At 39.5% G+C, this 13,983-nt stretch overlaps 1 protein-coding gene across 3 annotated transcripts in view; it reads right to left on the minus strand.

Annotated features, from left to right (window-relative positions):
- Positions 1–1,704: 1,704 nt before the first annotated feature.
- Positions 1,705–13,983, minus strand: part of LOC135226549 (leucine zipper putative tumor suppressor 3-like) — a 231,023-nt gene continuing 218,744 nt past the window's right edge. For 2 of the 3 annotated variants that reach the window (XM_064266208.1, XM_064266207.1), the window contains 4 exons: positions 12,983–13,872; positions 12,563–12,694; positions 11,259–11,412; positions 1,705–3,856 (listed from right to left, as the gene is read on the minus strand). In XM_064266208.1, coding sequence (XP_064122278.1) covers positions 3,294–3,856; positions 11,259–11,412; positions 12,563–12,694; positions 12,983–13,872 — 1,739 coding nt within the window. In that variant the 3' untranslated portion in view covers positions 1,705–3,293. The remainder of the gene's footprint in view (positions 3,857–11,258; positions 11,413–12,562; positions 12,695–12,982; positions 13,873–13,983) is intronic. The other variant, XM_064266209.1, reaches the window with a different exon arrangement.

A 13,983-nucleotide genomic window follows, 5' to 3' on the forward strand; every position in this document is an offset into this window, starting at 1 on the left:
TCATTGAACGATTGAATATAGAATTTAGGCCAAAGGTCAAGCACTGGGACCACAAGGTCATGCAGCATTGAAACGGAAATTGACAGTATGTAAATGGTTTGAAAGGAGTAACAGGAGTAAAACCTCACACTTACTTAATGAATCAATTGTTAGGAGGGTGGAAAGAAAGATGGAAGAAAGAGAATATGAAAGGAGGTACAGTAAAAGAAAAGAAAGGGGTTGCAGGTAGGGCCCAAAGGCATACTGCAAAGAACCTTAAGTAATGCACACAGTGCACCATATGAGGTGCACTGATGGCACTACCCCCTATTGGATCAAAATATCATGAACATCGATTTTGATTTGCTTTATATAAGATTTTTGGTATTATGCCAAGCATTGGGGGCAACTAAGGCCATTCAGCGCTGAAACGGAAATTAACAGTAAAAGATTTGAAAGGTGTTACAAGAGGAAAACCTCAGAGCAGTTACACTATGAAACAATTGTTAGGAGAGGGTGGACAGTAAGATGGAAGAGAATATGAATGGAGGTACAGTAAAAGGAATGAAAGTAGTTGCAGCTAGGAGCCAAAGGGATGCTGCAAAGAACCTTAGTAATGCCTACATTGCACCAAATGAGGTGCACTGACAGCACTACCCCCTACGTGGAAATATCATGACATTTGTGTTAAAAACCTATAACCATAATCCATTCATTTCTCAGCTCTCTTTTTTTTTTTAATTTGTTAAGGTAACAAGAACCACAATAATGTCATTTGATATACGGCACAAATGTAAAACTAAAAATATTCCAAATACTTTCTCGGCTAAAATAGTTCAGGTGTTTCGCAGTCCTGAGCATCTTTTGTGAAGCCATTGTTCACAGTTAGTACATGGTACTGAATTGCATTTACTCTCCCTTCCAAATATTGCTAATATCTTCCCCAGGTTCTGCTCATAACACCAGGCCATGTGCGCATAGCATCTCCAAGTCATTGCCTTGGCACTGGACTTTCCAAAGTAAGGCCAAGTGGTTCTGTTTATTACTTCCATGTGCCATTTCTCTATCCATTTCCACTTTAAAGTGTCTGTAAACACAAAATTAATTCCCCACTACATATTGACAATGTCTCCATGCACTTGTAAATTTTCCAGACTGCAAAGCATGCTTCAGAGGGTAGTTTTGTGATCCCTTCCTTAGAGACACGACTTTTCATTGGGCGAAAATGAACCTCAGAGGCCACCTTATAGAGGTCACCCCACATGAAGAGCCATTATTCTGTAAAAGGTGAGTTTACATACCGTTGATTTGTATCTCTCGAGAATATGTATCTGGATTTAATTGCTTTTTAATGGCTGCTGACTAAAGACTTGTTTTACAAAAATAACAAATAACATGTTTTGGATTGTTACTCTACATAATTTTGAATTTATTATTCAGTTGTAATGACAATTTTTCATACTTTTAAAATAAAATCAGTATAACTATATATATTCACCAAATACAGCTTCCCCAATTGGTCTTTTAGCAAATGAAATGACTAGTTTTATTGGTTAAAAACAAATATTCTAAACATGTATAGTCCAATCTTTAAAACATATTTGGTGAAATTTTGAACATCATGATTCATTAAATTGTCTATTAAAACTGCTATTTGTTACATATTTTCAAAGTTAATTTAAAGTGTAAATTAAGTTTAAGGTAAGTTACAATAAAATCCAAGAATTAAATGGATTCTTCATTTATTTGTGCAAGCTACTTCAAACTTCTCTCAGAGAATATACCGTTGAGAGAGTAGAGTAACCTTTACCATGCAACGATTGGTAAGTAGTGCTGTACCTTGAAGCAAAATACCAGATATTGCATAAGTTTCTCATGAAATTAATTTTTCAGTACAATATTAAGATATAAATTATGCAATAACGAAAACAATTCAAGGTAATCTGTCACACACAATGGAAAGCTAGTTTTTATGCCTTTATGTTTGTGCTTTTAATTGGAAACTATAAACGTATCAAACTAATAGATATCTGCAGGTAGGCGGCCCTGAAACCGATCATGCAGTTACACTTTTTGAATGATAATACGTAATACACATTATTAATAATACTTAAATGATTTCTCCAAAATTATAAAATAAAGATAAAGATGAAACAAATCGTATTACCTGAATCACACAACAAAATCAAATACAGAAGTTAATATTTCACTAACATACAGAGGAAGGAAGGCGCAATATCTCCAGGTAGATAGATAATAATATAGCTATTCTGAATAAGAAAATACACCAGGCAAGCTCCTTGACCAAAACAAAGATTGTCCATTAAAAATGCTAATTGTTACATATTTTCATCATGGAACCCAAAAACGTCAAGATTTGCCCTTCTACAGAGGTGGGCATTTAGTCATTTCCATGGTCAGTACCTTTATTTTGCTGCTGCCTGTTATCTCTTGTAGTGACTAAGAAGGAACTTGAGCCAAAGTCCATACTAAATACTTTATATTTTTATACATATCTCTAACCCTTCATTGCCCATAAACTGATTATGGTAGGGTTTGTTTGTATATACAATAAATAGATTATACCACATAAAAGTTAGATCCAAGCTATAAATAACTGGACAGACTGACTAAAGTTAACTGATAAAAAATCCTTTAGATTATTCTTTAAATTAAGTAAAATTCCACCTAAATATAACCTTTGGCTAGAAACTAAAACTGTATAGTATTCCTAGCTTACTGTATAGTTTTCATCATTCTTTTGCTATACACAAAATTTACAGTATCTCTCCACTTTCACAAACTTGTGACAAATTTGTGCACACGAAGCTACTGGCCGATATAGTCTTCTAACAGAAATTCTTTAGAGAGACAGTTTTGGCCATTCCAGCTCATCACTGCAGTGGAAGACTAACATTGGAATAGTAATGTACAGAAGATAGTGAAGTATAGTGAATATCCTGAGGATTCTTCATGTGGACTGAATATCAGTTTACAACAGCTCCATTTCTTTGAAGTTACCAAGCAAGTGAACTTGAGTAGTATATAGTGTCCTTATAAATAATTAGGAGGGAGTTTTTACACAAACGTTTAAGTAACACAACACAATAATATAAGCCACTCTCAACAGTTTATGAATAATAAAAACACCTCCAATCAGTACATTCACCTTTGATAAAAAAAAATTTGAAAGAAACCATAACTGGTTTCACTTGAAGTCTGTTTAATTGTGCACATAGCTAATTTACTACTGCACAAAGCAGTAACTTCTGTCACCAACTTGCTAATATTCTTGGTAGAGTTGTCTGTATAGGTCAGCACCTTGATTCACTGGAAACTTGAGGGGCTGAACTGTCTCTTATGTCCGTGTAGACTGTTGGGAGTTTGGGTGGACTGAGATTTTTAAGAGGAGGCAAAGGCACCCCTGTAAGTCTGGCTACTTCTTCCTCTAACTGACGGTTACGCCCAAACATAGCAACGTAGTTATGGTGCAACTGTTTTTGGTAGCGTATAACACGTTCTTTTTCTTCTGTCCATCTCATTCTCTCTTCATCAAACTGTTGTCTCTGCAATTCACTATCCCTTTTTAAGGCTTCAACCTCAGACTTGAGTTTTTCCATTTGGAGACTCAAATCCTGATCATGAGCTTTAGCTTGTGATCGCTGCTGCTGAGCTTGATCTAACTGTAAACGTAAATCTCCAGATTCTCTTCTCTGTTGCCCCATTAAATCATGCAATGAATTAATCTCTGATCGTCGACGTTCAACCTCTGTCTGGTACTGTCGTACCTGAGCCCTTAAATGTAAAAGTTCATGGCCACGTGTAGTCTGGTCCCCTTGTGAGTCTTTCAGCTGAGTTTTCAGTAAAGATATTTCACCTGAAACATTGAAACTTATTAGATAAAAGTTTTAACTTTCAAGTTTCCAATAATGTATTAACAACAAAAAAATTGTCAATTTCATAAAACTACACAATCATGAAACAAGTTACAGGAAGAGTTTTTTTATTTATATATATATATATATATCATATATATATATATATTATATACATATATATACTACATATATCATATACATACCATATATATATATATATATATATATATATATATATATATATATATATCATATATATAAACACATCACTGGAAGAAATTAAAATCATTTTCATCTTTGTCATTTTTTACCTCTTGCCAGAAATCAAAAAGTATCAACAATGACAAAGAATATAATAGCTTGCATTACTAGTATTCCAAAATATGATTGCAAGCTCAACATGTGTACACATGAAATTATTAATATTATTGTATATGCAAGAAATGATTAATATTATTAATTTGTACACATTCATATGAAACTCTTCTAAATGTCATTAATTATGGCTTTACAGATATACCCAAAATAGAAGTATAAAATTTCAAATTTATAAAATAATTTGTTTTTCCTAGGTATACAAAATGGAGCCTTTTGTATATGGAATATTCTTTTGCCCAATTGCCAGACTGGCAGTGGGCTGACTAACAAGGCAGGCACCCAGGTGGAGATGGGGGAAGAGAGGATGTTCAGTCTCACCAACCGACATTACTCTTTGTACTTCCGGTTGAAAAATTGCTGAGAAAACCAAAGAGATGAAGAGGGGTTTGTATACCTTGGAAAGATATAGGTTATTCAAAATTTGGCATTGGTTCCTATGGAGATATAACACTATGCCTTTCATATATGGAGACTCAATTCTTAGTTGGGATGTAGTGTAGAGCTTTTAACACGATGACTGAATAAGTTATTCATTTTTATACAGTACATTTTTTCTTTTTCCTACAGAAAAACTTGGCAAAGAAGTCATAAGAATTTAACACCTTGTGCCCTAGTTATGGAAGTTTGAAGCTAATGCAAAAGAGCAGCTTACCATTAGATCTTCATTAGAGGTAAATGGATATTTATATGTAAATGTAATCGATACTTAATTGGGATTTATCTGCAAGGAATATCTCATTTACATAAGGCTTTTAGCTAATGGGCAAGGAATATCTCATATAAGGCTTTAGCTAAACAATGTACATACAATCATAGTGCAACAGAATGCATAGACCAGTTAGGATTTACATATGATTGGATTATTACCTATATTTGCTAGCATTAGTTTTGAATTTTATACCTCAAGCTGCATGAAATATTACTTCCAGACATATTGCTTATTAATAGTATATAGAGTAATTTGGACATTCAAAAAACTTAGTTGAACTTTATATTTCACTAGATCATACAGCAAACAAACTTCTATTTAACTTATGCCCTTGGTGAGAATGGGTCCGGATTAACAGAAAAACCATGAATGAGACACTTGCACTGCTCCATCGGCATGGGCAGTGCGACACCATATAGCTCCACTCCATACCCTCCAGACCAGAACTCCATTTAACAAATCTAGGAGAACCCAAGCCGGCCCTCCCCTCCTGAAATATATATGGGTTTAAAGGAAGGCTACCATGACCCCTCTCCCACTTATTATAAAAGAGGAGGTGGAAGGTTTGCATTTTCTATTAGTAGAACAGGAGATTATAGTATACTTACTGGTACTTATTCAGGCCCTTACTGGTACTCATTCAGGCCCAGCATGTACTCTGGCACAACTGTCCTTGGATTGGAAAAGCAGAAGTGTGGGGAACATCCATTCCATTCTCATTCACAGAATTAACATTTTAGCCAAAGCACTTGAATGAGTCATGGGATACCTGGTAAGGACCCTGTAATCATTCTACTATTCAGATAAAACTACAGGTTTGAAAAAGAAGGCATCTAAGGACTTGTTGGCAACATCCCTTGGGTAGAATGAAGTGAAGGTAGTTTGGAAATATCATACTGCCGCTCTCATTGCATGTTGGACCAAGTTCCGTCAAAAGAGCTCTTGGGCAGGCAGAAGGGTCTGCCACTTCTTTGGGGGACCCGTAAGCATTAGAGATAATGTTGTGCAGCCAGAAGGGTGTTGCACTCTGGGATATTTCCTCCTTGCAAGGCCCAGTGCCCATGAAAAGGGGTTTACACTCTTACCTAATTAGACCAGAGTTTTGTCCTTTTTAAGCAATATCTCAAGGTTATGTCAGAATAGGTTGTGTTATGTAGCATTAACATGGAGTGAATGTAGATAGTACTATCAATCTATATGTAACCTGTATTTGTCACTGTATAATGTACTTTCAACTCCCATGTACTTTACTGCAATACCTTACTGCACCCATGGTGCAGTAAGGTATTGCAGGAAGAAGTTACAAGAAGCAAGCGAAGATACAGCTAACTGGAAGAAAATAGACAGAGGACCCTAAACTAACAGCTACCCACTTCTCTCTCTCTCTCTCTCTCTCTCTCTCTCTCTCTCTCTCTCTCTCTCTCTCTCTCTCTCTCTCCTAACAAGCCAACTAGCACCAGTATTTCATGCACTGCATTTAAAATACTGATACTTTATCTTTCAGTTAAATTCTGTTTTAAGCCTGTGTAGGGATAAACAGAACATTATTCACAATGGATTCTCCACATTCTCAGGACGAACATGATGACACCCTACATGCTCAGCGTTCACAAGACCCTGTCCACAGTCCCCACCAGTTCTCCATCCCCATTTAACAGTACTCTCCAGTCAGCTGATTTCCTTTTGCTCATACATTACCTGGAGAAATAACATGGATCAAGGTTCATGCCAGGATCAGAAAAACAGAGGAAAGGAGACAAAGAGAATGGGAAGAATTAAGGGTCCAACAAAAGAGTAGGACCAAATTCGCAGGCAACAGGAAGCGAATTGCTATAGTGCCTTTCTGCAAATGCTAGCCCCCCTCGTACAGCAAGCAACCACAGGAAGTCCCATTGTACCTCCTTCAACACCTGCAACTCCTACCTCGCCACCACAGGGTGCAATGACCACATCAGTACCCCCTCCACAGAAAGCCAACGCTCAGAACCGACACCCAACTTCATCCAGATGTAACTTTTCACAATTTTTCAGGAATGGTGACATTGATGGGGCAATTATTCGGTCATGTGGATCTGACCAAGTTACGTAGAGAGAAAGAGTTAATCCAGATGACGATGTGTCTTGCCTTGGAAACAAAGGATTCTTGAGCACACCCTAGACGTACCTCCAGTCGCCAGATTAAGTGTCGACGAAGTCTTGGATGCCCTTTAAGAATGCAACAAAAATCTATGTTGTAGGGAGCTGCTCACCTGCAAAGAGTTAAGAGGGAGAGTGTCTTTTTCTGACTTCTATGGACTCAAAAACATTGCAGAGGAAGTAGACATCTGTCCCGGTAGGTCTTCAGTTTATGAGCAAAACCAGATGAAGATGATCATCCTCATTGGAGTCAAGGATGAAGAACTGACGGAGAAACTCATAGCTCTCACACCAATAACTCTCTACATGATATTATCATCAACTTATGTCGCACCTAGGAGGCCACCAGGAAATCCACTTCTGCCATTCATACTTCGCTTTCTAAGCTGTGTGCCCTCTCAAGCTACAGGGAGCAGAAGAAACATAGAAAGGGTGCCACCCCTACTACACCATCACAGAGGGTTTCATGCCACTCAAGAAACTACACACATGGATTCACAGAGAAGTTTCCAACAGTAGACAGTACCTGCAGCAACTGAGCCCAAAAGGGGCATTGGGCCAAGGCACAGAGGTGCCCTGGAAGACAGGTCCAGTCCAGTGCTACCACTGCATCCGACAGGGACATTACGAAAAATGATGCCAGAAGACGAGGGATGACAAACAGGGTGCCACTTCCAGTGCCAAGCCTACACCACCTTCTCCAGGCAAGAACCCCAGCTGTTGTCGGATGGGGAAGACACTCTTCTATCAAGACACTGCAGCCAATCTATGATTCCCTCCCATATTGTGTCATCACATCCAAGATTCAGATGTTGCCAGACACAGGCACTGACATTTCTGTTGTGGGCCCCCAACACTTTGACCTGTGCATTCTTAGGAGTGCACTAAAACCCTGATTTTCACCTCAAATGATCCTTCACAGCCATTCTCACCTTAGCTGAGAGGTCCTCTTCAGCGAGGATCCAAGTCCATGAAGGCGTCTGAAAACCACTGCTGTCATATAGCCACTGTAAAGAGTTGGCCATCATTCCACCAGTTTCCCAGACCTATTCTGGATATTATCTGTGTCAAAAGGTGCTCAGAGCTTCCTCTTCTGCCACCACATCACCTGCCAGAGACATTTTTTTCTTAGAGAGTTCAAGTACGAGAGTTCACGGGTGTGCTGATCTCCAAGGAACCCTAATGCAAATATCTTATAGAAGATGCCATACCTTTCGCCATCAACACACCTCGCCAGATACCATATACCTTCCGGGAACAAAGCAGGACAGAGCTCGAGTTCATGATAGATCCCTTAGACTGGTGTCACCCGCTCCTCATATATATATGGACAAAGACGTTTGAATCACCGTTGACCATAAGAACCTCAACAGCCAAGTAAAATGTGAAGCCCAACCATCACCTCACTGTTGTCTACTGTCTGCAGCATTGATTCAAAGGCCGAATTCTCCACTACTATAGATGCCCTGCATAGATAGTCCCTAATGCAAATTGCAGAAGAGGATCAAAAGTTAACCACATTAATCACACACCCCATGGCCAATTCCAGCATGCCGAGGTCCAATGGGCAATGGGACTTGTGGCCACAGGAGATGCCTACGGCCTCTGAGGAGACAACAGCCTACAAGGTGACAAGAATTGCGTCAAGGTAGTTGACAAGATCCTGCTGTTCAACGAGGACTTCCCCAGACATCTATGCAGAATCCATGAGATGTTGATAAGGTGCCACAATTTTGGCATCACACTTAACTAAAGAAATTTTTGTGGTAGCCAACTATAAAATCTACCTTCTGCAGATTTCGGCTCTCCAAAGATGGCATTTCAGTGGCCCCAACAAAGTAGCAGCAATCAAGAACTTCCCTACTCCAAAGAACTTGACAGATCTTTGTTCATTCATGGGGTTAGTGAACCAACTAGCTAAACTCGCACCTGAGATAGCTTATGCAACTCAGCCTCTCAGGCCCCTTATGAGCCCTGAGCATACATTTGTATGGACAGTGGATCAAGTAGATTTTGCAAAGTGAAGACTGCCCTGGGTAGCCCACCAGTCCTTGCTTCCTTTAATCCAGCCATCCCAGTTATCCTTCTAACAGATGCTTCTTGACTCAAAGTATGTACTAGGATGTGCCCTTCTACAGGACCACAGTAATGTAAGACTTCGCTTAGTACAGTGTAGCTCATAATTCCTCACAGACGCCAAGATGCACTATGGCACAATCGAGTTGGAGATGTTAGCCATAACTTGTACTATGTCCAAATGCCAACAGTACCTGATAGGCCTTCAACATTTTATACTTATGATAGACCATCACCTGTTCACAGGTGTGTGTGGTGGCAAGCAGCTCCGCATACCGAATGCCTTGTAGTGTACCCCTGTCAGCCAGCCCAGGCCACAGGACGAAACTGTTAAGGCCGGGACATACTTTAGGACCAACATCACTCCCCATGCAGCATCCCAAGAGGACAACACCTTACCCTAGGACACTGATAGACTTCAAGATCTTCGTGCTTCAGCAAGGGAGGGCACATCGTACATCCATCTTCTTGAACGAGTGCTCTCGGGATTTCCTGCTAACCATTTAATCTTGCATATTTTGTTGCTCCCATTTTGGAAACTACAGGACAGCCTCAGTCGACAATGAACTCGTAATTTATGGAGAAAGGACAGTAGTTCCTGCAACCCTTTGCCAACATATTTTATCACATGACTCCATGACATTCACAGAGGAATAGAAACAAAGCAATGGCCACAACAGATTATTTACTGGTCAGGAATCAACTACTGACATCAAAAGTATTGTCCAAGCATGCGAGCCTAACCAGGTCTTACGACCCAGCCTCCATCAGGAACCTTTTCAAAATGATGACCACCCTACTAGACCCTTCAAGTCTGTGTCAGTAGACTTCTTCAGCCTCAAAAGGAAGTCATTCTCGTTGTGACCAACAGGTATTGGCATACTTTTTCAACGTCACGGGAAGTTATTCCTTGTTGTGACTGACAGGCTTTCTGCCTGGCCTGTGGTTGTCCCATGCTATAGTGACACAAGTGCCTCTCTAAAATTCAGGATCTTCTACAGATATTTCAAGGAGGTTGGTGCACCACTTTACCTCAGGACTGATGTTGGACCTCAATTCAGCAGCCATGAATTCAGCAGATTTCGTGAGTGATGGTTAGTACAACATCTCGTTACTTCCCCGCACTACCCACAGTCCAATGGGCATGGCGAGGCTGCTGTGAAGCATCTTATACTGAAGAAAGCACCCTCCGGCAACATTGACTATGAAGACTTCACCTGTGTCCTCGTGGTATTATGGAAAACTTCAAACTTCATATCCTATAAGGCCTCCCACTTTGCTCCTGTGTGCCTGCTCATCCTCAGTTATTCTCATACGAATGGCTCGAGAAAGCCGAGGATTGCAATCGCCATTCTGCCATCAGAGCTGAACTTGTACATCACTCATACACTCAACGTGCACATCACCTACCCAGGTTAGGAGTTGGACAGTCAGTCAGGATCCAGGATCTGACTTCTACACTGTTTGTCTGTTTGTATGGTGCTTTTACCTTGCATGGAACCAGTGGTTATTCAGCAACGGAACCAACGGCTTTATGTGACTTCCAAACCACGTCGAGAGTGAACTTCTATCACCAGAAATACACCTCTCTCACACCTCTACACTGTTGGGCCATAGTCAGGATTGGCAGGTCAAGGGACTATGAAGTATATCTCCCCAGCAGACAAGTATACTGGAGGAACTGACCCTCTACCTCACATCCATGTGGACTTTCACATGAAAACATAAGTCTCCTTCGACAGCCCAACGCAGATCTCCAGGTTTTCCAGATGAAGAACCTGATTGAGATGGGACTAAAAGCATGAAGGGGGGTGGGTAGGAGGGAGGTGTAAATACTATAATCTATTTGTAACATGTAATTGTCATTGTATAACATACTCTTGCTTCCCATGTGTATAACATTGTATATTGATAAGTGGCAACCAAACATATTCAACTCCCTCTCTGCAAGTTCGGTTGTTCTCATGCATAGTCCTTTTTATATTGTAATCTTACCTTAATAAAGAACCTACATTTTTGATGAGTTTGTTTCACGTCTCATCCCAAACAACAGTAATCACTTAAAATGACCCAAGGAAATTACATTTCTGACAATGCCTTACCAGATTTCTGACATAAATTCCACTCGGTTTCTTCTAGCTGTGTACGAAGTGAAGACAACTCCCGCCGCAGTTGTTCGGTTTGGCTCTGGTGAGCATCACGTTCCCGTCTCACCTCTTCAAGCTCGGCTAATAATTTTCTCCGATCCTGCTGAAGCTGAAAAAAATGCAAACCATAAGAATTAAAAAAAATTCAAAGGTGCAAATCAGGTTGCAAAGACTTGCAAATTTGTGAGGTAGGTCATAGAATTTTTTATCAGTGGCATAAGAATAAGTAAAGTTAACCTTTAAGGTCAGTAAATTTTAAATGGTTGTACGAGTGCAAAATATTCCCTTACAGTGCCAAACCAATTTAAAAGAGATATCTCAAGAAACAAAAACTTTTTCTAGATTATTCATCGAATTAAAACTTTTTATAATAACAAACAATCTTCCACGCTGTGTCTTTGTGTTGTAAGAGAATATTCTTACTCCTGTACATTAAGACATTAACAGTGTTACATTGCATACGCGATGATAGAACCTCCATTATTATTCAAAGAATAAAAACTGCATTTTCGGCCCTTTCGTCGAGTTATCTCTTTTCTCATGCATAAACAGGTGTACATCATTATTGATTTCACAGTTCTGTTAATTGAACACAGCTATCAAAGTTTCCCAAACTACCAAGGATCGATAAGGTTGCTGTTGCTTACTAAAAATAAAAAATCCATCAGTTTGAAAGGCTTCATAGCAACCTAAACGTTTCGCTAGCCACAAATGATCAATAAGGTTAGTTACTAAAAATGGTTACTAATATATAACACGCACACGAGGGTTTTCATCAGTTTAAAAGGCTTCATAGCAACCTGGATGTTTGAGTGGCCTTGCCATACAGTGCCCGAAACTTAATGTACTTTTGTTAGTTATGATTTTAATTCACTATTTTAAGTTTGACTCTTGCCTTTCTTACCACATTTTTGTTTCAAGGTACTGAACGGATTGCTACCTCTTACATTAAAGGAAGTTCCAATTTTTACATGAATGGAAAGGTATAACATACCAAAACTAGAGTTCCACCCCCTTTGCAGACTCCTACAATAACATGCAGTGTGAATATGGATACAATAGTCCTTCAATAATTATAATATAAACCCATTTATGATCTCTTGTTACTCCCTGTGAACATAATATACGTACATTATATAACTTGTACGTACATAATATACAATTGATATTTTAAAACAGGTAGCATGAAGAGGTTACCGAGTGGCTGAGTCGTAGTTTAAAGAAACTTAATGAATTATTATACAATTACGCTGGTGTACCTGGTAAGTCTGGGTTGTTAGGGTTTGTTCTATCTTTAGAGCCTTCTGCTGAGCTTCTTTGACACGAGTTTCGTAGAGATCTTTGATTTTCTTCAGTTCTCGTTCCCACGTTTTCTCCTTCTCCTCATAAACCTGCAAAGACTCAGTTGGATTAACTTTATTCTAGTTCGTAAAGTTACGAAAACCTACTGTCGTTAAATCAAGGTTTCAATTTCTGAATACTCAGTATTAACGAAAAAGCTTTATCATTAATATAATGCCTACAAAAAGGCATTAAAAAATATGATAATAAAAAGTGTTCAATTACTATATCTGGACTACTCTACACTTTGAAACCTTGATCACCAAAATGTAGTCTGACAGTATGCTTTTAGTATTGTGGTTAAATATATGTGCAATCATATACATCATATGCCCTACCTTAAATATCACCTGCTCATTCTGTTCCATGGTTTCCCTCAAAGTGTTGATCTCTGAATCCTTTTCTTTCAGCATGGCTTCCAGTTCTGCCACTCCCGAATCTGAAGGCGATGGCGTTTGGTGATGTTCATCAAGCGTCAACTCGCTGAGCGACCCGGCGACCGAGCCACTTATACCTCTTTCCAAGCCAATGTTAGATCCCGTCACAGAAACTGATCTATCTAAACCTAAATTAGACCCGCTGACTGAACCCGATCTGTCAAGATTTGAGCCCATTACCAAGGCAGATCGATCCAAGCCAATGTTAGACCCTGAGCGATCAAGTCTCTGAACTGACCCTGCGTGGTGCGCGTTTGCAATTCGGGAGAGGTTGGTGACAGAGCCCCCCATCCGCTGATGAAGGTTGCTGGAAACAGGCTGGTGGTGGTGGTGATGACTAAAGGAATGGCTAGAATCGCTGGAGAGGTTTTTCAGACTGTCGTATCTGGGAAGATCATTGTTTGAGTACCCATTGACACGAGTGTACATGCCAGAGCTGTCGTAATTATTAGACAATCTGTTGTCGTAAGAGGAGAGCCTGTGGTGAAGCTGCCCATCTTCTATGTTGCTACAAGTGGACTGGTGCGAAGGGGGACGTGGCGGTGGGGGAGGGTATGACTGGGGGCTGCTGTTATTGTTGTTGCAATTGCTCGTTGGGATGTTACTGTTGTTATTATTCTGAGTGTTTTTGTTATTCATCGAAATGTTCTTAGTGTTATGGAGCTTCGTAAGACTGTTATACTTTTCATTATTGTGGTGATCATAGAAGCCTCTGGCTGAAAGAGGAGTGCCCAGGCTGCGGCGGTCCAGGGAGTAGCTGTTGTGGCTCATCGTTTTCAAGTCGCCCATGCCTGCGAATAACAACAAAAACACCAATTACAAGCAAAATATGTAAAATAAACATACTGAAAACTTTGAATGAATATACCTCAAAAATACTTTTTTATATTTGAAAGATATAT

The sequence above is a fragment of the Macrobrachium nipponense genome, chromosome 14 (genome assembly GCF_015104395.2).
Source record: "Macrobrachium nipponense isolate FS-2020 chromosome 14, ASM1510439v2, whole genome shotgun sequence".
Classification (NCBI taxonomy): Eukaryota; Metazoa; Arthropoda; class Malacostraca; order Decapoda; family Palaemonidae; genus Macrobrachium; species Macrobrachium nipponense.